The sequence below is a fragment of the Pyricularia oryzae genome, chromosome 3, assembly GCF_000002495.2.
Source record: "Pyricularia oryzae 70-15 chromosome 3, whole genome shotgun sequence".
NCBI lineage: Eukaryota > Fungi > Ascomycota > Sordariomycetes > Magnaporthales > Pyriculariaceae > Pyricularia > Pyricularia oryzae.
In genome coordinates this window covers 1,395,203-1,417,012 of record NC_017849.1, presented here as the reverse complement: position 1 = coordinate 1,417,012, position 21,810 = coordinate 1,395,203, and the positions used below count along the sequence as shown (strand labels likewise).

Below are 21,810 nucleotides of genomic sequence, written 5' to 3'. Positions count from 1 at the left end.
GGAAAACCAGGTCTCTGGAGAGCTAACTAGCGGGGTGACTACGGAGAGTAGATCTACACATGGAGGATTGTTTCTTTTTTTTCCCTTCACTCTCTTTTTCCGTCCCATGTTTTTTTTTCATACGAATGATATGATTGTTTTGTTGGGGAGCTAACGGTGGATAAGACCCCCTCAAGATTCACTAGGATAGCTATGGTAATTTTTTTTTTATGCTGTACTCTTTTTGCCGTCTGCTCATCTCTAGTTCGGCCGCAAAGCTACGGCAGCAAAGTAAGCTCGAGTACATTTGGGGTGTCGGCCGGTCCAAGCGACAATAAAATTGAATAGGGAGGGGGAAAAAAATCCAACTTGACTACTTTTGAGTAAACAAAGCTAACTAGCTCATGGTGCCAAGAGCATCCTTTTTTTCCCACCTCCGACCTCCAAAAAGGCGGTATAGCAAGCGCGCTTGAGCCATCGTCGAGTGACAGCGGTGGCTTGATCACTAATTTTACTGCAAATGGAAAAAAGGGAAGCTTAGCAAGTGGCTTGGCTTTTTCTTTGAGGCATTGTTGTGCGATTCGCCAAGAGGGGTGATAAACACCGAGTGATATGAGTAGTTGGGGTAAACAAAGGGAACAAAAAAGAAGCGGCAAAGGAAAAACCTTGGAGATATCAGAGGACGCACCAGAACGGAGGGAAGAAGGAAGGGAAAAAAAAGTTCGGACTTGCGAGTCGTCTTCTTTACCTAAAACTATGTTAACATCAGATGGTCGGGGACGCCGTTATACCCATCGCTTCCCCGGACGGATAAAAACAAAAAAAAAGACAAGAAAGAAAAATCCGCAGCTGAGACCGTGGCCGCACGATTGAGACGGCTCGAATGGCCATCGGACGAAAGCGATGCCCGCAGCGAAGTTCCCAACCAAGTTAGTAAAGCTGCCGAAGACATACGATGAGCAAGGAGAAGCTCAAGGGTCTTGGCATTCTATCATGGTGAATGGAATTGACTTTTTTGTTTTCTTTTCTTTTCTTCCTTGTGGTTCCTTGTATTCCCCGCACGTCTCTTTTGTTTGACACCGGTTCCCATGCAATGCAGTATACACGGCGACAAAGTCCGACGCCGTGACCACACCATCATCGGCCTGTTAGTTGGGCGTTTTTTTTTTTTTGTTATCGTGAAACCCTGCAAATAATGCCACGAGGAGGACAATAGGAAAAGGAGACAGGGAGAAACAAAATGCATGCAGCTCGAAGCAGGGGGTGAAATATATTAAAACAGCCACTACCGCACGATCCGGGTTTCGACTGAACAGTGAGGAGCTTAGTTAGAGCGGATTGGAAAACGGTATCTCGCTTTCGGTCAAGAATACAAATGAATTGGAAACGTAAAAGATATTTGCAAGATATTCAATGTTGCGTGAACATGCCTCATCATGATTTGATGCTGCTCAGTGGTAGATAGCCGTCTAGTTGATTGGGGAATCCCATCACCCAGGCAGACAGACACACTCTGCTTGTCTATACGTGCAGCAAGCCCACATGCAGCAAGACGCGTCAGAGACCGAACCTACTCTCGACGGATACGACGCAGCTTCACTGATCAACCCACCAGAACCAATTACCAGCAATTCTAATCGCCTTTACGGAATAGCAATACGCAACTCTACTCAGCCCCCGGAGATGATCGTGGTTCGATCGGCCCTCTGCCCGTCCATCAATGGCTTGCCAGGGTGTTTTCGAGGTATCACTAGGAGGGGAGAAACAAGCAGCCAGACAGGGCTCGAAAAGAAAATGCCAAGGCCCGATGGTCAAATTTCTTTGCTTTTTTGTCTCTCTCCTTTTTTCACGAATGCAGCTGAAGTTTAGATGCGTGAAGCATACCAGAAAAGCTTTTAGTAATCCGAGAGGCGAAAGACAAATAACGAATAACAACAAGAAACAGAACAAGGTGGTAGCACCGAGTAAATCTCTGCAGCGTCGCAGCGCATATGCAAGCCCAGGGTCTCACTGTGTACGTTGGTACGTAAAAATAGAGGGGCAAACGGCCAATCGCCTTGGCGGTGATGATGGTCCGTCAAATGGTACGGCGCCTTTTTTGCCTTCCTTGTCCCTTGCTAGGTCGGGGCATGCAGTGAGATCGAAAATAAAAACAAGCACACCAACAAGTTATTAGTGGTTGGGTGTTCTGGGCCCTTGGACAAATTGGCATCAGAAGAAAAAAGAGAAGGAAAAGCACACTACGAACTACTACGCCCCAAAGCGTAACTAGTTCAACTATCAGTGACGCGAAGGAGACGGACGGACGAATGATGTGCCCCTCACACGTCGAACCAGCCAGCAGTTAACAATGGAAGCTGCATAATGCGCTGCAAGTCTTCACACACACATCTGCCTATCTGCACATAGTAGATTAGATTAATGTCTAAACCTACTGCGTAGGCAGCCAGGACCATGGAGTGCGTTTTCCATCAAGGTTGCATCGTCTTGGCTGCAGCACCTTTTTTGTCGAGGGCAGCGATGTTGCGGATTAGGACAAATGAAATCAAGTAAAATAAATATCAATAAATAAATAAAAAAACAATTGTTTGAATCATTCAGTGTCGATTCTTATTCAGCGGTGGTCAGGTTCCTTTTGTCATGTCGTTCTGTCGTCCTTTTGTCCTTTCCTTGATATCTCTCGTCTTACGTTACAAGATTTCAACAACCGCCCGGGTTCTCTTCGGTTATCATGGATGTCAGGGACAGGGTCTCGGGGCGCGCGCGCGCCAGAAAAAAAAAACACGACAGCGTCAAGTCAAGCCACGCCCCATGGGAATAGCGCCTGCACGGGCGTAAAAAGGAGAAAATTTCCCCACCTCCCATAATTTGTTCTTCATGGGAGCTGGGGGAGGGGAAAATACATGTAGTTCTAGACCATTACCCAGTTTTCTTTTTCTTCTTTCTGTCGTTTCTCCTCCCTATCTAAGTATCTATAATATGCAAGTGGAGTGATTAGCTGTTTATTAATATAATGTCCCAAAAAGTTTCCCCTAGGGGACCCCTTCAATTGCTCCACCGCCTCTCCCTTTTGTTTGCGTCTTTTGCGACGGTTTCCATCGATTGGATAAAAGCTTCCGCGGCAAGGCTGTGTGGGACTCTTTTTCTTGATTGGATTGCGCACACCTTCCATACACTTACATACCAAGACACACACCACACGCACATACATACGTTACAACGCACCGTCGATCCTTTTTTTGCGTTTTCACATTTTCTTGCGCAAAACAAATAGCACTGAAGGACAGGCCTTACAGGGTCCCTACCCGGACCCCCCTTGTCACCTATCTTTTCTTCTTTTTTTTTTTTTTTTTCCGCCTCGCGCAGCCGGCCAAGGATCTCGGCACATAAAATGATGTGGTTGGATGACGAACTTGCGTCTTTCCCCTCTTGAATGGCAAGGTGGCTGCACGTTTCAAGCAGGAAGCTGAACATTGGCTTTTTTTTGCCCTGTCCTTCTGCTCTCGCCATCGATTTATTCATTTTGTTTTATTTTTCTGCATAGACACCCCTATTACTACCTACTTTGTAGATAGGAGGGCCCTTAGGAGGAAGGACGGGGAGAGTAGCGAGACCAATGATTAGATTGGATACGATTTCTATAATGACTCTTTGAGACGACACGAAAGAGGGGGGGCGTGTGTATTAACATACAGCATTTGTTGGCGAGTGCCACTGCACTGTACAGTATGAACGGCGATTTGCAAATTTTCGACGTTCGTGGTTTGACTCTTTTTCTATCTCTTGGCATATTCTTGGGCTGTCTGCTCCGCCGACGCTTTTTTTTACTTTCTTCTTTCTTCTTTGCAACTAAATTCTGACTCGCATCTTAATGTCGCAACGTTGACTTGTCGGGAGTTAAAAGTATGGATATTACTAGCATGTCAAGAAATGCAAATAGAAAACCCGGTCCGTTTTGATGCCGATCCCATCAAGGGTCTGTTGTCAGGGACACGTATCGGAAGATCGACTGCGTGGGCTTGTAGGTCTGGGATGTTGTTAGATCTGTTTGGACCAAAACCCGGGCAAAGACTTTGGTCGGATCTATCTGATATATCTGATCAGCAGAGGAAAGAAAAGAAAGAAACGCGGGGGGCCCGACGATGGAAAAGATTGGCAAGCTTCCGGGGTGCATATCCCTTTGATATTATCAGCCCGTGTAAAACTCAGAACTTGCTCAGCAGGACTCGCTCGACTCGAGCTTGATACCTAGATGGATTCCTCCAACATCGCGAACCCAAATGTGGTCAAAACCTGATTTTGTTTTGCCTCAAGAGGAGACAACAAGGTGCAAAGTTGGCGAATATAGTATTAGCGTAGAGGGGTAAAATGCAAGGCTAAAAAGTCCCAAAAATTCACATCGTGTTATGAGCCCGGGCAGGGTCTGTCTTGCCTTGCGCCCTGAGGGCCGGTTTCGCAACCATTGCCACCCGCCCGCTCCGACAACGTAATCTTAGGGATGGGCGATCCTTCTCCGCTTGGAATGATGTTATACCCGGCGTTTATTTCGTTGTCGAAGATGCAGATCTACGGGCCTGGGGAGATCATTGTAGTTTTTGCTGCTAAGGTTTGAGAGAACACGCAATACAAAAACGGAGAAGTGGGGGGTTAACCGTCATACTCGCTGGCATGAGGCTTTAATTTTCTCAGGAAAACAGACAAATTTGCGGTGCGTACGTGGTAGACAAACTAGTCCAAACGCCCGGGTGAGGAATCTAGGTCCGGTCTTTTTGTGAAGCAGTCAAAAATACGGGGTGGAGAGGTTGACGCTATCAACGGCGACGGCATGTCCCCCCGGCTTGGGAGTCCCCACTGAGAGCGAAATCGAACGAGATCCAGGGTATTTTTTAGTCGTTGTTTTCAGGGCTCTCCACCGATTCTCGTTTTGGCAGGTTTATTGGGGGCTGAACCCCTTGAATCTGATAGATGCATTACCTAATTGTGAATCCATCAGAACCATTTTTTTTGTATGTTACGTTTCTACCTCAACAGCATTTTTGCACAGTAGCTGGCGCCGGTGATGGACTGTTGCGAGGGGCGGGCTAGCGCTCGTTGGTCCCTCACAGACCGGGACAATATGCACACTCCATCACCCGCCTTTTTGTTTTCTCCAGACTTCACAGTGCTTCTCTTTGATGCAGCTAGATTTCCCCGGAAAGGTTAGTCTTGAGGGGGAAAGGTGTGCTAGATAGACTACAGATCTGGTTCCAGCCAAGGCAGCGACGACCATGTCGCCACAAGTCGGTGTCAACTTGTGATGGCGGCATGTCAACGGTTGCGGTGAAGTCGGCAGGGTGGGTTAATGTGGTCTAGCTGCACCACACTATCGAAGAGGGGGAATAGAAGAGGCGGTTTATTTGGGCCCTTACCGACACCGTTCTTTTCGCTTCCTGGGGTCGTTAGTTTTTGCACGTTGTGTGGCGCTTATTAGTGGCACTCATCAAGCTGCCGGGCGCCGTCGCGTTTGATGCTCCGCCTTTTTTTGGATTGAGGCTTGGAACAGATCTTCATTATAGGGACTTAAACAACGGAGACTTCCAGCCTTTTGGGCGATAAGATTGCATAAAGTGGATGGTAGAAACATTCAGTTCGTTCCTTAAGGCTTGCCCGGAACAGCAGATCTCCGCTTCGAAACCCAGTAGATCTTGTTTCGATGTCATAATCCAAAGGGGTGAAAAGACCTCCTTCATGCAAGAATTGCCTGATATATCAATTTGGTTCGGTAGCGTGTATTTTCGGGGGCTTTGTAATACCTAAAGGTTAACGGCAAGACAGTTTGGCTCAAAGGGGCAAATTTGCAAGTCTAGGATTTAGTTGATGCATGTTATATCCTCCCCATGGCTTCCATGGCTAGGACAGGGCAGAAATAGGCTAATATTACACTTGTATCATCAATGCCCACAGCTGGGATTTAAAGTCTTCAGTTACACTCTATGCGAAACCACGTTGAGAGTTATAGGCAGTGGCAAATTAGTGTGTCAAGAGCTTTTCTCTTTCCAAGGTTTCGAGGCCGGATTCTGCGAGTCTAAGTGCTACTGCCAACGACATATTGAGAAGTTACAGCATTCTAGTGTCATAACAAAGTTGGCCAAGATACCTGTTCGACGTCGCACATGTGACTGGGATAGTATCATATAACAGGATTAAGAGCCAGAAGAAGTCAGGTTAACGGGAACAACAGTCTCGTATTATTGATCCCAGTGCCTCGGCGTGCATATGCAGTCACCAGTTCCGGGGTCCGCGAATGGCATGACATGACGTTGTGTCTCCCGCTGTGTCTCCCGCTGTGTTTGTATTACCAACGGCGCTGCCGCCGACAATTCGGAGTAGAGCGGCGACCTGCTTAACCCGCCATGAGACATTATAAGGAGACTGGTTTAGTGTAGCCCGATCAGGTCATCCCTCGCCTTCGACAGTCAGTGCGCTGAACAGGCACACTGGGAACATTTCACAAGGAATGTATAGTTCAGCAGTGGCTACAAGTAGCCACTCGAATGTATAAAGTAAAGTCGGTTGGTAATGAGCACGTTTTTTTGGCAGTGAAAGGAGCTGGAGTGGCACTTGCATTTAGAGGAACCTTCGCCTGCGTGCCATTAAGAAACGGGAGGTAACCAGTGCAGTACCAGTAGACATAAAAATACGCCAGTAGGTTTCAGACACGGACCTATCTTTGCCACTTTCAGCTACTGTACACATTAACTCTTCCAGCAAATTCGATGCAGCACTGGGGAGGCAAAATGGGTTGGCCGAGGAGACGAAGGGGACACTTGTGCAGGTCCGACACCGGAACGGCCGAGACGTCCGGAGTGGCAGTCGGTGGCAGTCGGAGGACTTGGCCCGACATTTTTGTTTTTGTTGTACTACTTAACATTATTAAGCCCTAGGGATGGATATAGTGGTCCGTCATCCCAAAAAAGGGACCTGGCAGTTGCGCTACTCTGAAAAAGTTAAACAAAGAGCCAACGCTCAAATGTACCTACTCCGTACTCCAGGGTTGAACACTTGGGATTGACTAGGAGCTCCCATTGGCCCAAGCCTGCAGGAAAGAGGCTTTGAATCAAGGATAGGACGGAAAGAGCGACGTGGTTTGCTACCTACTCCGTACCGGTAGGTAGGTGGCGTGACGGAAGATGTGATTGGCCGTGCAGCAAGTTTCTAGGTACTGGCCTGCTTTTTGGGAGCAGTTTAATGTCGACACACTTGGTGCCTTTCCATCAGCTAACGGAGTGACTTGATCGTCTCACCGCTTCGTGGAAAGGGAAAATATCACAAAGTTTAAAAAAGGTTAGGATGCCTCGGGCAATACTAGGCGTGCGGTAGCGCGACAGTTGTCAGCAAAAATATATTTTACTGATAAAACCGCCAAACTACTCCTGGTATCACTACTATTAGCATATGCGTTAGGTACCGTACCCGTAGTTTTGGAAGGGGCGGGGTAGGATGACCAAGTCCAGCAGAGAAGCCCCGAGATGTTCCAACTAGCGGGCGTCGGAAGTAACTAAAAGTCAAAGGTACAGATTGATTAAATTGGAAATGCCAACGAACGGAAATACAAACAAGCACACAGATACCTAAATACACATATACACACAGATACAGGTACACACACACCCTTACCAGCATGAACATAAATAATGCCCAGTGCGAGCTTTGGCACTTGCCAGTTGTGCAGATTTTATGACTGCTGCTATTGCCTGTGGCCAAGCACTCGATGACAGGCAAGATCAGGTGGTCCAAGTCGACTGCGAGCAATGGAAAAATTCCAAGTTGCTCGCTGGTTCGTCCTTACATTTCCTTGTCGCTGTTTTTGGCTTGGTCGGCGTCTGTGCATTAGCCTCGTACCACCACCCCAACCGACCCGACCAACCAGACGAAGCATTGGTGAGGTTGCAACTTTTTTTCTTCTTTTATTTTCTTTGCTTGTTGCTGACGCCGACAAGTCTGTGCGCCACACCAAACCGTTCGATCAGCCGGGAGCCGGGGAACCTTGGTGGCAGTGTGTAATTGACGTCCTTGGGAAATTTGAGGCGGATGGCGGTCCTTGACCAAAACAAAAACAAGACGCTGGAAAAAGAAACCAGGAAACCAAGGAGCCATACGTAAAACCGAGATTACCACTAGAATAAGGCTGATGGATCGAAATGCGCGACCATAGCGTCGGCGCGACCAAGCGGTACCAAAGGAAAAAAGTAAAGAAAATTCCCAAAAGAGCCAAGGAAGTGAAACCATCTCGGTGTGGATCGTCGGTGAACGGTGGGGACAAAATTTTGCGAGTTTCTGAAATCCAATTTTGTTCCCATTTTTCCACGCCGCAGGTGAAAGCAAAACCTTCCCGATTCAGCCAGTCGTGGTTGAGAGGGACGCGGCGTTCGCGTCCTGTCGCAAAGTCTGCCCCGGGTCAAGACGAAACTTGTTGAGTGTCCATGTATTGACCACGTTGCGGCTTACGATATCAATATGAGCCCAACGGGGAGCTTGAGAGATCGGATTGTACCTCCATCTCTCTTTTCAATTGATTCATCACTTTCCCCCCCCCCCCCCCCCCCACTACCATAGACGGGCGCAGGAACAAGGCACAGCAAAGGTCCGTTATAAAAAAAGGCTGCATTGCGCGTTACCGTGTCGGGCGGGTCGCGAAGCAATCGGAATACCACAGACGTGAGCCGTGACCCAGGCGCTGTAAAGTATCGTGAGATCGTTTCATATGACATCACTACCATGACAGTTCGATGCCTATTTTCTTCTTTTCCTTTCTTCGCGTGGCATGTCGAAACCAATAAGGCCAGGGTTGTAAATTATTACCTCACGCCCATCGACAATATTGCGACCGGGGCAGAGTGGAAAATTCGATACCTGAGACAATTCGGTGGCAGCCGACCGTGCCTCTCGTAAAAAAAAAAAAAAAAAAAACAAGCGGGAATCTGCTGGGATGGGACAGGGTGGCACGAACGAGTCGCCGTGCCGAAATTGTTTTGTCAAGGGGCAAGTACATGCACGAAATAATAGTTAAATAATACAATGCCGCGTCGCTGCGATTTCGCAAAGAAATAAATATCCTACAAGCATCGGTGTTATCGCAATTGGCAAAGCTTTCATAGAATTCAGCCTCAAATTTGCGGAACATTTGATAGGGCGAATTCCACCAGATCGATCTCTTTGTCCGCTGAGCTGTTTACTGTGTACTGTGAACACTATAATCCGCACCAGATGTGTTATTACCTCCGTGCTGTACAGTACAGCAAAGAGGCTGCACGTTGGCCCAGGTTCTCGACCAACTTCGTCCCACGCTGAGCCGCCTGAGCGGGCTTGGAGCCGACAGGGGCCCTTGTTCAACAGGGGGAGAGTAGAAACTCAGGCCAGGCAGCTGTGAGCTCCGACTCTGAAAGAGCAAAAAAAGGCCGATGCGCCACTTCAGCCTCGATTGCGCTAAGGAACAGCCAGCGGTACGTCATGGTGCTAACTGTGTTGCTTCTCCGCAACTCTCCCGCGCGCGCACTCCCACGACTTGTAAACAAGAAAAAGAAAAGCGTGCCGTAAGCCGTTCCCACAAAGTTCGATGCCGGCGAGGTTTTTACTGTGTTGGCGATATTACATCTCACGGGTAGGCCCTGGGCCCTGCGACTTTCTTCTTGACGAAATATTGCCAAGTGATTCCTACTCTTTTGGAAACGTTTGTGGCTGATGTATAGATCCCGACACCTACTTGAGCGTACACTGTAAATGTTCCATTTCCATAAAGGAGTAACAAGCAACGTGGATATTAGACTAAAAAAAAAGACAAGTGGTTCGTCCCCGCATTTGCATTCCAAGATGTCAATATAACGAGAGGGGAAACCAAAAAAAATACAGCACAAACCTCCGCCATCTCCGCGTTTTGTCTTTGACCTACGCGGGGCGCATATACTGTGCTTTTGCAGCAAGCATGGCCCCCTTGGCAGATCATAGCAAGCCACTAAAAATCGTCTGAAGTCATCCTCTTTCACGTTGGAATGGAGCCCGCAAAATACAGTATATAAGAGTAAATGACAGGCAGTCGCGTATTGTTTCGAGGTGGCCCACAGCTGAGCTGCGTTCCGACGCTGGGTGTTTAAGTGATTGTCTCGGCCCGGGGTAACTAAGTGAAAATAGGAAAATAGAGAAATCCACTGCGGAGTCGCCCAATGTTCTTTGGTCGTCTTAATTCGACAACCAAGGTTGCCAGCAACAAAGTCTAGACCTTTTTATTGCTAGTACTGTCCCGTTAGGTAGGGGCTTGTTATTCCTGAAGAAGTAGGCGAACAAGGTGTCTTTTGTTATCTCAGCAATGATAGACGGTGCATACGGCCAAGCAAAATGGCAAGATGGATACCAAGGAAGGCTGCACGCTACCATCCTGGACCAAACCAAGATGGGAAGCAGCCGCGTAGATCAGCGGGGATTGTCAACGTCGATTGGGCTAGAACCTGCATCGCCCACTCACACCACACCATTACATTGCAGCGGATACTACACCGAGGCGAATGAGATTGCGACGACACCATTTCTTTCTGCTTGTACGAAGCAGCATGGTCGTTGATATCAAAAATTGAATCCTGTCCGCGAGGGTGGTAAATCGGCCATCTCAACCTGTAGATCTTTACGGACTTTGAACCCTGGAATCAATGCGGGAGTCCCTGATCAACAGACAAAGGTCCCTTCGTGCTTGAAAAGTCGGAGACAAAAGTCACTAAAGCTGGTTCTGTCTGCCGACCCGATACCCTGTGTAGGTAGATGGATTTGTTTGATGCAGTGTTGACAGATAGCGTCAAAATTGGTTTGAAGAAAGCAACTTGCATTTTAAACGCTTTTTCGGATCCGAGTCCGGGGTGCCCACACTCTTAAGCGGTCAAGCTAGCTCCGGCTGCCTTGCGTCAATAACTTGGTCAGGAAGCCCTCCAAGTCGCCCTATCGGAGAGCTCGAGTTCGCTTTTGAGATTCTGATGTCCGCCCTTCTGCGAAGAAAAAAAAAAGAGCAGAATACAATGTGGTGACACAGCATCGTTTCATTCCGGTTTCCTACAACTCACATGACCCTCCGTGCCGTGATTGGTAAGACCATTCGCTTACAATCAATTACATCCTGTGCCGCCGCCCTTTTGAGGCGCAAAGCCCGATTTTACAAATCACCCTAAGACACCATAGGTAAGCCGTCATAGCCGTTGGACCGTCTTTGCCAAGAAGAACGCCTGAGAGATGTTGAATGCAGCGATTGGTCTTGTGTGGCGGTATGCTTGGTACGGTATTTGGGAAGAGGAACAAAAAGAAAGAAAGAACTCGTGTGGGCACTTATGCCCTACTACCTTCCCTTCCAATAATGGTAAACCGACCGCATTTCCCCAGGTGCAGTTACGTGCATTTTGCCCTGCTCCGACATATGCAGGCCCAGCTATTACCGTAGTGGGCACTGTGCTTTTGTGGATATGGTGCCGCCCATCACGATGAGGAGACCAGAGAGGAGAGTCACCAAGAGAAAAATTGCAAGATTGCCAAGGAGAATGCTGTGACTGACATTTTTCTTGATATCAGATGTGCATGGATGCATAAGCACGGTGGTGGAGAGTAATCTGGAAACCAGAGTCACCGTCGCAGCGATTAGATAGATGGGGCCGTTCGTCCAGTTTTTTGTTCGTTCTTGTCGAATGGCAGCCACAGCTAAGGCTGATGGCCCCACAACCGAAGGTGGTTGGTCAATTAACTGGATGAGCTGACCTTTTCAAGCTCTGTACTGTATATTTCATTTCGTCTTGTTACCTAGCGAAGCTAGGAGGTAGGCAAACGTTTGCAATAACCCCGCCGCGGGGAAAACAAGCCCAGGAGGAATATGCTTGGAATCGCACCATCTCCCGACGGTGGAAACGCTCCGGTTTGTAGCAAGGATGGTATTAACAAGGGAGACGAGAGAAAAAGAGATCAGCGCATTTTGTGCGCGGAAGAGTGTTGGCAACTTCCAGATGAAAGGCTCTGACACCCATTCAAGCCGTTACATTAATTTTGCGAAATTCTGGGGGGTGACAAGCCAGCGACACAGTGCTTTTTCCCAAGTTGACAGCGGAAAACACAGTTCTTAGCCCGAGCGTGGGGGAGGTTTTTTTTTGTATGCTAGAAATAGTTGCTAGCGAGGTTGTTGCTGACAGAGGTAGGGAAAGGTCCAATTACACTGCGCCTCATGCTGGCCGCCTCCCAAGGCCGCTCATCGTGTAAAAAAGTTGCCAAGATGAAGAAGGCCTACTGCTCCTGCTATACGGAGGAATAGTACCGTGATATGCTTTTTTTTATCCTTAAACTACGAAGCGCCCCATGTCTTTGCAGATGATTGGGTGTGGACGAAGACGGAAGAAAAGTAAAAGAAGAATAGCAGAAACAAAACAGCGGTCGAGAAGGCCGTCCATCCATTAGATCATGTTCCAGCGGTTGCGCATATCAGCCGCACAGTGCTCACTTCTCGGGTTTCTGGTGTCTCGATAGAAACGGGTCGGGTAGACCATCAATGTCTCAGCCGAAAAAAATCTTGGAACTACGAAGTATAAGCAGTTTTGTGGCGATTTCTTTTTAGGAGGTAGCGCCTATAAACGCGATGGGCGGCATGAAAAAGGTTGCTCGTGGGCATTGCTCCGGATTCGGTCCAGGAAATAAACAGAAAATAAGAATCAAGAAGAAAAAAACTCTAGGTTTGTCTGTACGACGATTCAAGGTTTGCAAGTGCGGCTGCGGGTACAATTACGCATACCATATACTAAATGGTCCAATTGCAAGTGTTCCCTTGCCTGTCATGAATAAATGCCGCTGCCGTGCCTTGTGTGCAAGGTTACCCGTCAAATTGAAATTGAGGCTGACGAGCAAAAAAAAAAAAAGGAGGTCATCATCTCCGAATCGCATTTGGTAATGAATTACTGTAGCAGTTTTGAAGTTGGGCCAAGGTCTGATATCTCAAAATAAGCTCAAGTCTACACGAGTCAGAATCTCACGTCTACCGGTGTCGGGAGCGGTGTTCCGCGGTGGGCGGCCAAGGAAGTAGGCGGACCTTAGGCGGACCTAGCCATTGTGGGCGGAGACTTTTGTCAATCAGTTCTAACACTGCCGGCGATCAAACTTTGGAAGGAAAGGGGAAAAAAAGTGAAGAAAAACATCCACCGATAATGCTCACCCCCGAGCACCCGTAGCGGAGCGAAAGCCACAAGAAACAAAGTGAGAAAAAAACAACAACCAGGGCGAGCCGGGATTAACGCAACCACGAAATGTACCTAACTCCGTATGAGCACGCCACATGGGCGGTGGGTGGTGTTCCCATAAGCTTGAGGTAATTGCTATAAATGTCGCCCGCAACTAGGGCAAGCCACGCCGTTGTCGGACCCTTGAATTTTTTTTCTCCCTTCCAGTAAGTGTCTCTCCTGCGCTGACCGTAAGCGACTGTGGAAGCCACCATGCCTCTGACGGCGGCATCCATGGATGCCAGTAAGGCCGCAGCAGCCATAGCTAAGCAAAAAAGATAAGATGGGGCACGTTTGTTTTTATCCCTCTCTATTTTTTCTCCATTTGGGGGCTTAGAGCTTGCAGAAGCGCACGGTCTATTAAACAGAGTCGCGACCTGGTTTAGACCGCGCAGCCAATCAAGTGTGGATTTGCCGGGGGCAAGCGATCCATGGATGGGATGCGTCTGAAGATAACGGGAGAAAAACGCGGTGAGCTCGCCTAATAGGTAGGATAGACAAAAGGCCTTACGGACCATTATTAAATCTGAACTCCCGGGAAGGTTTATATGATCCCGGTCTGTTGGGTTGTCACACACGAATGGAAGCTGAGTGACGGGTGGAAGCCTGCTGCGTTCTGAAGATAGGAGGCGGATTGCGCGAGGAACCCGTGTAGAGGAATAGATAAATGCATGAACGTTGTTAATACAGTAAAAGCCGCGAGGTTGTCCGCTGCTTCCGGCCAGGGAGACGCCGTGGCACCTTAAGGGATCAAGGAACACCATGCCTGGCATTAGTGCTAGTTGATCGATGTTTTGCCGCGCTGGCCAGCGTCTTTGTCACTGCGTCGGCCTCAACAATCTGGCGACTTGAGGCTGTTTTCAGTCAAGTATACATGCAATAGCGGAGGACTAAGGTGTGATTCATTTGATGACAAACTATCACAAAATCCATCAATACTCCCTCCCCTGCATGAGGCTGCTCGGGGATTCTAGACGTGGACCTGTGGATAGGCTGTCAAAGTGCAAAATTTTCTTCGTGCTGGGCAAATTATTTGTGGGCCAGGATCTTGGTAGAACCTACCACACTCAATGTGGTCTATCCATGTTGCCCTCCCATCCAAGATACGCCGCTAGACCGTGCCATCTGAAAGACAAGATAAGAAAAAAAAAAAAAGACAAAAAGAAATACGACCGGCGGATGGGCGGGCGCGTGTAGGTTGGATTACTTAATTGATAAACCAAAGTCATCCATCAACATACGAACGCAATCCATGGACCATCGGATCGAATACAGATGTCGCTTAGCAAAAGCTCTTGTTCTATTAAAAGGCCAGCGAATTTTCTTTGAATCAATTCTTTTACTCTCTTCTTTTTTTCGCTGGGGATTCCGCCACCATGATACGAATGCATGCAGGCCGAGATCCAACAGAAACATCGAATGAACCGATTGAGTGAGTAAGCCGTGCAAAGGATCCTTGTCTGGCGATTCAAGACTTTCCCCCCTCTGGTGGTCTGTTTGGCTATGGCTTGGCTCGCTCCAATCAAGAATAGGAATCGTCTCCCCGCCGTCGTTGGAAATTGGAACTCCGGGATGAGGGATAACCGGTGTCTTTTTATCTCCCTCACTGCCCCCGTCTCCGCTGAAAAAAGCTCACCATCCGCCAAACCTTTCTCCGAGTCTCAGCTCAGATAGGCGGGCATAACGCAGTAAAAAGGCAAAAAAACGGGGTTCGGGAGCCAGCGATAGAGCGACGATAGCCCATTATCTGCATTAGCACGTACAGTGCAGTTGTTATCTGGATGAACGAACGCGGGGTTGGGGAGGGACCATTGCGAGTGATTAGCAATTTTGGCCACGTTTAAAAATATTACAACGTTTTCTTTGCAGGGCGGGATTCGTAAGAATATCTAGCTGTGATGCAAACATTACGGTCATATCAGTAGATATTGTGACGATTGCCAACTGTGCACGTACGGTGAGTCGGACCACTCAGCCAGCACTGAACAGGCGTGGTGACGACTGCAAAATTCGCTGGGGCGCCGATGACCGGCAGCGAACCGTTTTTTCCTTTGGCTTTTCTTTTTTTGTTATTTTCTTTTCTTTTCCTTGTCGCTTGCGTCAATGGTCTCTACGTCATCGATTCTCAGCGCGCTAACAAAAGTGACCCATTCGCTGCAGCCCCGGCAAAGTACCTGCACGGCATTTTTAACGCGAGATTCACAGTCATTTCCGACCTGCAGGAGACCTTGTTGGAATGTACCCATGTTTGGGAACCGAACAAGGCAGGTAGGCAGGCAAGCTGCAGTGCAGAACAGCGCAACAATAAAATAAAATAAAATAAATCTGAACGACTGTGATACACTGCATGACGGCGCCGAGTGCGGCATTACACCCAAACACAAAGCTACTCACCGTTTTACCCTGCCCATCAATCCGGTTTAGGTAGTTGATTGAAAGCGATGCTTGTTTGCCCCGGCTCGGGATGCCGTTTCAAGACCCAAGCCACTGAAGTTGGCGCTTGTTCTGCCCATGAACCACTTTGGAATCGAATCCCTACGATTCTGAATTCCGCCACAAAGGTGCTGCTTCACGGGCCTACCTACTGTTACTGGTCAGCCACGTACTTTACATGGTAGTGATAGTAGTCATAATTCGCAATGGGTACCCCCGGCATCGTGACTGTGGAGACGGGAACACGAGCCTCAAGGTTGAGATTATTCCCCCGGACGGGACGAAGTGGGCGGTTTCAGAGCTTTGAGACCAAAGGCAACTAACTGACTGACTTGAGGATCTTGGGATGTCTGAGAGTTGCCAGGCCTTTCACTCTGTTAGGGATATTTTGTTTATTTTTTCCTTGGTTTGCCTACAATGCGGCTCTTCCAAGACCACGAAACAACACGATTGTTGGTCTCATCCAAAATTTAATTAGCTTCCTGTTTCCGTACCTACCGACACAATGTTTTGGGTGTTTCCAACCACGCTTTTGACCCAAAGTCTCAATCAATTGCGACTCTGGGGGGCTGGTCATGCTTAAGCACTCACTATCTGTGAGCTCCGAAACCGAACGCCTGTATTGATTGATACACGGTGATTAGGACGGTGCCACTGTAAACCAAAAGTTCAGTTCTTTACCCAAAACCTTGAAAGTAACCCGTAGATATTGCTCCGAAGCACCATTGGCCTGAGACCCGTCCAGTAAAACCGGACAAAGATGCCAATGCACTTCCGATCTATCCGTTTCTGTATATTGAGAGAAGGCAAAATGTATCTTTCGTTTCGTTCCACTTTGACACTCTACACGTAGTAAATAGAAGCTATACACCCGTGGATAATTTTTATTGTTTTAATTGATTTGTTTTTTCCCTCCTAGCCCAAAGTCGCCGCAGCTTTGCAGCAAGCAGCTTGCGCTTCCCACACTTTCTTGCCGCCGCTCGTTGCTGTCTCAGACTGCCAAAGTCCCACCCCAGCCTCAGTGGGAGCTGTGGTGCACTGCCCAGGTTCACCCTGCAAAGATGGTGCCCGCATTACTGTAAATGTGGGTCCTGGAGAAGAGCAGATCCCCAACCAAAAACAAAAACCCCACCCCACAGACTGGGATGACACAGTGCGAGGCCTTGCGGCCACCCGCGCTATTGCCACACCCTCAGGCCTGGATCGCTCATTCCCGGTCGTCGCTCTTACTTGGACTAGGTTGTGTCCCAGACCATCAAAAACACCAAATGGCCCGCTTCCCGGTTCCCATCCGCACAAACCTTTTTAACATTCCTTCTTCTCCCCATCCCACATCAGCGGTCTACTTTTACAGTAGTACATCATTTCTCGAGGTTGTTGTGTTGTGGTTCCTGTCTCCGCAACGACAACCCGATTCACCAAAGTGGCTGACAAGCAGAGCTGGTTAGCAGACTGTATTCGATAACGGTCGCGCCGGTCAAAGGACATACAAAGGGGATCCACGCAGAACGAAACAGAGGAAGCAGACGACAGCCTCGACCTTTCCTGCCCTCGACACACTCTCCCGCCCACGACCTCACCCAGTACATAAGAGGTTTCATTCAATCGACTGCCATTCCAACTCGCAGTCTACTGCAATTCCTGTGCAGGTTTTCTTTTAGACTCGACGGCCTCGCTCCTGTAGCGGCCTCAGTCTACCTTCGGGTTCTTCGGAATTTGCTCTGTTGCTGGAATATTGCCAGAGCACTTCGAAGTCTCCTTGTTTGTCGTTGCCCAGTAAGTGCCAAAGACGAATTCCAGTCCTGCTCGACTGGGTGATCACGGGGCAACTGCAAGGCAAGACAATTGTCTCGCACCCATGGCTTCAACACTACGTCGACACCCGCTTCCCTACTACGATACCTCTTTCCCTGGCCGATTCGATCTCAAATTCTCTACCAACGACTTGTCACATCAAAGTTCCAGATCCGATCATCTCGTCCATCCCTATCATGAACAGACCAACACTTCCTATTCGCGATGGCCCTCGTCATATGTGTGGACAAAAGCCGAAGAGCGTTTACTGACTATTTGTGTTGTCCCTTCCGCAGGTTCTCTGAATCCCACTGAAGAGAAACGCGCCGCAGGCACTCATCTTGATGACTTCTTCGTAACGACGACAATCCCCCTCCCCCTACCCCACGCACGGCATCCTACTACCGTAGTAGCTTTATTTATACCCTCGATTCGCGGCACATCAGTCGCGGGAATGCCTTACACACCACCCACCCACCGCTCTCCCGCATCCTCCCAGCCCTCATCTCCCGATGCTAGCCGCAGGTCGTCGATAGCAGGCGGGGGCCCGCGGCCGACACTCCCACGATCAGCATCCTACCTCAGCAGGCATCGCCGAACTCCGTCAGCACCTACTGGACAAAATGGACAACCGACTCCCGAGTCAACATCTGAGGATCTCAAGGCGATGCTGGCGGGCAGCGTCAGGAAGTCACCACCGCCAGTGTCAGATGGACTCGGTATGCCCAATGGTGCGATCCTTTCGCCCCCGGAATCGACGGCCAGTAGCGATGACGACGAGACACCCGAGGTCCGGGGAAGGACGCTGGAGAATCTCAAGGAGCTTCAGGCTGCCATCAGCCAGATTCCTCAGCACCGAGAGAGCTCCCCCTCGAAATGCAAACCAGCTAATGTCACGGTGATCATCCCACCGACTCACCAGCCTCAAAGCAACCAGGGCTTCCACCACAGCTTTAGCACAGGCTCTTTGGAGAAGCTGGGCAAGAGGAACTCTCACTCTCGATCCAAGACCGAATCGAGTGTGCAATTGCCGCCAGACAACTCTACTACTGCGTCAGAAGTGGACTCTGAGGAGGAGCTTCTGCTCAAGAAGCCGCAGATGGTGAGGAAGAAGTCCGGAGAACTTGTACGCCCGGCTCTTCGTCCTTCATCTCGGAGACGCCCCTCCAGCATGCCTGGCACTCCGACTTTCTCCAAGGCTGTGCATTTCGACTCGCATCTGGAGCATGTGCGACACTTCTTGCAGGTCGATCGGCCCCTGGCTGTCAGCGCTGGGTCATCACCCGCTGATACTTACAACAGCGACAGCGAATTCCCATTCAACGCTGGCGAGGATCGTTCAGGCACTAGGTCTCCTCCGTACGAGTGGGAGATTATTGTCACGAATTTCCCCGTCGAGACCGCCGCCAGAAAGGCGTTGCCTCTGAGACTGGAGCGTGTATGGCTCTCGGCCGACCAGAAGAGTTTGGTTGGATCGGTTGCCGTAGCCAACCTTGCCTTTCAAAAGCACGTTACCTGTCGATTCACCTTTGACTACTGGAAGACGACATCTGAGGTAGCTGGTGAATTCTCTACCGAGATCCGACCCAAGGAGAGCGATGTGGGCCACGACAGGTTCAACTTTAGCATCAAGCTCTCTGAGCTTGCCAACCTGGAGTCTAAGACTTTGTATTTCTGTGTCCGTTACAACGTTAATGGTCAGGAATACTGGGATAGCAACGGAGGTGCCAACTTCCAAGTCGACTTCCGGAAGAAGATGCTTCCCCAGATGGGCAAGCGTGGCTACCAAGGTGCATCGTCTCGCTCAATTGGCGAGCTTCCTCGCAGCAACCGCCGTAACAACTCCTCGCTGGCCCCGCGACCCAAGTCACTGCAAATCAGCAACGAGTTTGGCGAGAATGGCACCTTTGACAAGTCACTCCAAGACTACCTTGGTGACGATGCTGGCCCCCTTCGCCTCAAAGGTGTCAAGTCGACGACCAGCCTTCCCAGTGATAACCTCACCGGTCGGCTCTCCGCGCCAAGCGGGCAGGCTTTTGCCAACCGGTACGATTTTGGTGCATCACTCACCACGGCCATCCAAGCAGCCAAGCAGACCTCACCTCGTCCCAAGGGCGATGGTTTGTATATGAAGAGCAACACGCGAGGCAGCATCAAGCCGGCACCCAGACCGACTTTTGTCTCTGCCCCGACGGGCGCCAACACCATCGGTGCCTCGCAGCCATCGACGCCGGGTCCTATGGCCAAGAAGGAACCTGCGCAAGCCACTAACGAGCAAAAACCATCGGCCTTCCCGGCATCGCAAACAGCCGCCCCGATCTTGGCATCCTCTTCTTACGAGGAATTAGTCAACAAGTACTGCTTTGTACGTACATGAGCAGTCCTCTTTCTCATCACATCTCCAACATGCAATATCGTGTACCGCTCACCCAATCCTGTCAACTCACGCCACGAATCGACTCATACAACTCAAGACACATCCACTAATTACATTCATTTGCAGTTTGGCTCTAAGCAATCGAGCCCTCAGCTCAGCGACGGCACCTTGAAGGGCGGGCGTCTGGATGGTGCAGGGGACGACTACTCGTTGCGTTCAGCTCAGAGCTCCAACGAGTCCAGCTTAGTCTCGAGCCCGCTTCAGATGGCCAGCTTCAACCGAAGTCATGCCATTCACGCGCCTCAGAATGCGGTCCGACGGGACCTCAACCCATATTTTCCCAGCACGACCACTTTCGCCCTCGCCCCTTCCCCGGCGATGTCACCTCTGCAGCATTCGGTCGAACGCAGCCCGTCGCCATCACAAAACCACGCCCGGCCATCGGTTCAAACAAAGCTGTCCAGCAGGTCGACGTCGCCGGCATCCATGGCGGGAGGGTACCCTCAGTCCATGACCGGTACGTCGTCGCATAGCATGCAGTACCACCAGCATTTCCACGATCGGTTCCCATTTGGCGGGGCGGAGACTCACGCTGCGACAGCGATTAGGGGTTGATATACTGAAAGTTCTCTTAACGCCTCCGGTAGACCACCGTGGGGACAAGCAACCATCTCGGCTTTCAGGACGTTCAACATCTCGATTAGCCTGGCAGGAGCCCAACGGCCCTTGAGAAATACCGCACAATAACATCTATATATACCTTTACAGCAAAGTGCACAACGAATGCACTTATATCCGAACGTCGTGTTTGGCTGCATCCAGGCATGATATATACGCCCTTTCAACTATAATCACGCAACCTCCCCGCATCATGACGATTCGGTACAGGCTCTGCCTATATATGATCCTTGTGTCATACCTCATATACTCGAAGACACTATTCGCCTTTGAGATGAGGCAATTTTATGCCGGCAAAAGAATGGCGTTACTTTAATGCATAATCTTCTATGTCGCTTCCTCTTTTTTTGCCGGCGTTTGTATCCTTTGATTTCCTTTTTCATGGTCTGCTTTTGACATTTATTGCATCAGAACACCACTCAGCTCAATTTGCTTTGTTCAGTTTTGTTGCTGTTCTTGTTTTATTGGCTTGCGAGGAGTTGGCATCATGCTGCTTTTCTTGGATTCTTTCATCAGCTGTCGTTCTACCTTGAGTTTCCTTCTGGCTTTTGTTATTTGTCTCTTTGCATTGGATTTCACAAATACAGCTCTGTTGCAACAGGGCGCCTGGAGACCCAAGGCCAAAAAAGGGGTGGGTTTGCAATTTGGAGTTCTGGAGCCTTTTGATTTTTTTTCCTAGGCCACAAAAAATACTGTTGGTTGTCTATGGATGCCGAGTGAGTGTCCGCAACGGACGTTGGTAGTATGGGTTCAACATGAGATGGAGAGGAGGAAAATCATCCTGCTTGTTGTTGTTGCCGAAGGACCTCTTAATTGAACGTCTTTTGTGTGACTTGAGGCAGATGAAATGGCAGAAGGCGGGTTCAGCGTGGAAGTCATCAAGTCTTCCAGTGAAACTGCGCTGCGATAGTGGATTTGCATTTTGTCTGCGCATTACAGCAGAGCAAGTTTATCCTTTTGTCAGTGTTTTGCGATAGTTATGTTAGGGTTGGGGAAAGACAAAAGAAACATCAGGCATATTTATACATCGAGCGTCTGCCTTCTCAAAAGCTTCTCAATACCCGAAATGTGATGATGCATGCAAGCTTTCTGGATATTTAGCTCGGGCATGATCGAAAGTGATGAGCCTGCTTTCGCCTTCCTCTTGCTGGTAGACTGAGCTAAATATCCAGCAAGGTACTCTGCCAACTATGGGATGCCACTACTAAGGTCGACTGCGACTAATCATCCACCACGCACGCAAAACCAGAGCTACCTGCTTTATTGAGAATGGGTCCATCCTTA

General features: G+C 49.3%; 4 protein-coding genes across 4 annotated transcripts; 3 read left to right on the top strand and 1 right to left on the bottom strand.

Moving 5' to 3' along the window:
• Positions 1-1,521: 1,521 nt before the first annotated feature.
• MGG_16680 (uncharacterized protein) lies at positions 1,522-1,947 on the top strand (the record flags this gene model as incomplete). The annotated part of the gene is made up of 2 exons (XM_003711548.1): positions 1,522-1,789; positions 1,925-1,947. The coding sequence occupies 2 exons, from the start codon at positions 1,522-1,524 to the stop codon at positions 1,945-1,947; spliced, it is 291 nt and encodes a 96-aa protein (XP_003711596.1).
• A 4,750-nt stretch (positions 1,948-6,697) lies between these two features.
• On the bottom strand, positions 6,698-6,862 carry MGG_16679 (uncharacterized protein; the record flags this gene model as incomplete). Its single annotated transcript, XM_003711547.1, has 1 exon — positions 6,698-6,862. The coding sequence occupies one exon, from the start codon at positions 6,860-6,862 to the stop codon at positions 6,698-6,700; it is 165 nt and encodes a 54-aa protein (XP_003711595.1).
• Positions 6,863-14,620: 7,758 nt separating this feature from the next.
• Positions 14,621-14,918, top strand: MGG_16678 (uncharacterized protein; the record flags this gene model as incomplete). Its single annotated transcript, XM_003711546.1, has 2 exons — positions 14,621-14,676; positions 14,777-14,918. The coding sequence occupies 2 exons, from the start codon at positions 14,621-14,623 to the stop codon at positions 14,916-14,918; spliced, it is 198 nt and encodes a 65-aa protein (XP_003711594.1).
• A 2,026-nt stretch (positions 14,919-16,944) lies between these two features.
• On the top strand, positions 16,945-21,575 carry MGG_07660 (uncharacterized protein). The gene is made up of 3 exons (XM_003711545.1): positions 16,945-17,453; positions 17,768-19,836; positions 19,975-21,575. Exons 2-3 carry the CDS (start codon positions 17,926-17,928, stop codon positions 20,461-20,463), a joined length of 2,400 nt encoding a protein of 799 aa, XP_003711593.1. The 5' UTR covers positions 16,945-17,453; positions 17,768-17,925; the 3' UTR covers positions 20,464-21,575.
• Positions 21,576-21,810: the final 235 nt, after the last annotated feature.

Coding starts and splice junctions, on each gene's coding strand:
- MGG_07660 (XM_003711545.1), top strand. CDS start 17,926: ATGCCTTACACACCACCCACCCACCGCTCTCCCGCATCCTCCCAGCCC. Junction 19,837..19,974: donor TAGTCAACAAGTACTGCTTT/GTACGTACATGA, acceptor ATTCATTTGCAG/TTTGGCTCTAAGCAATCGAG.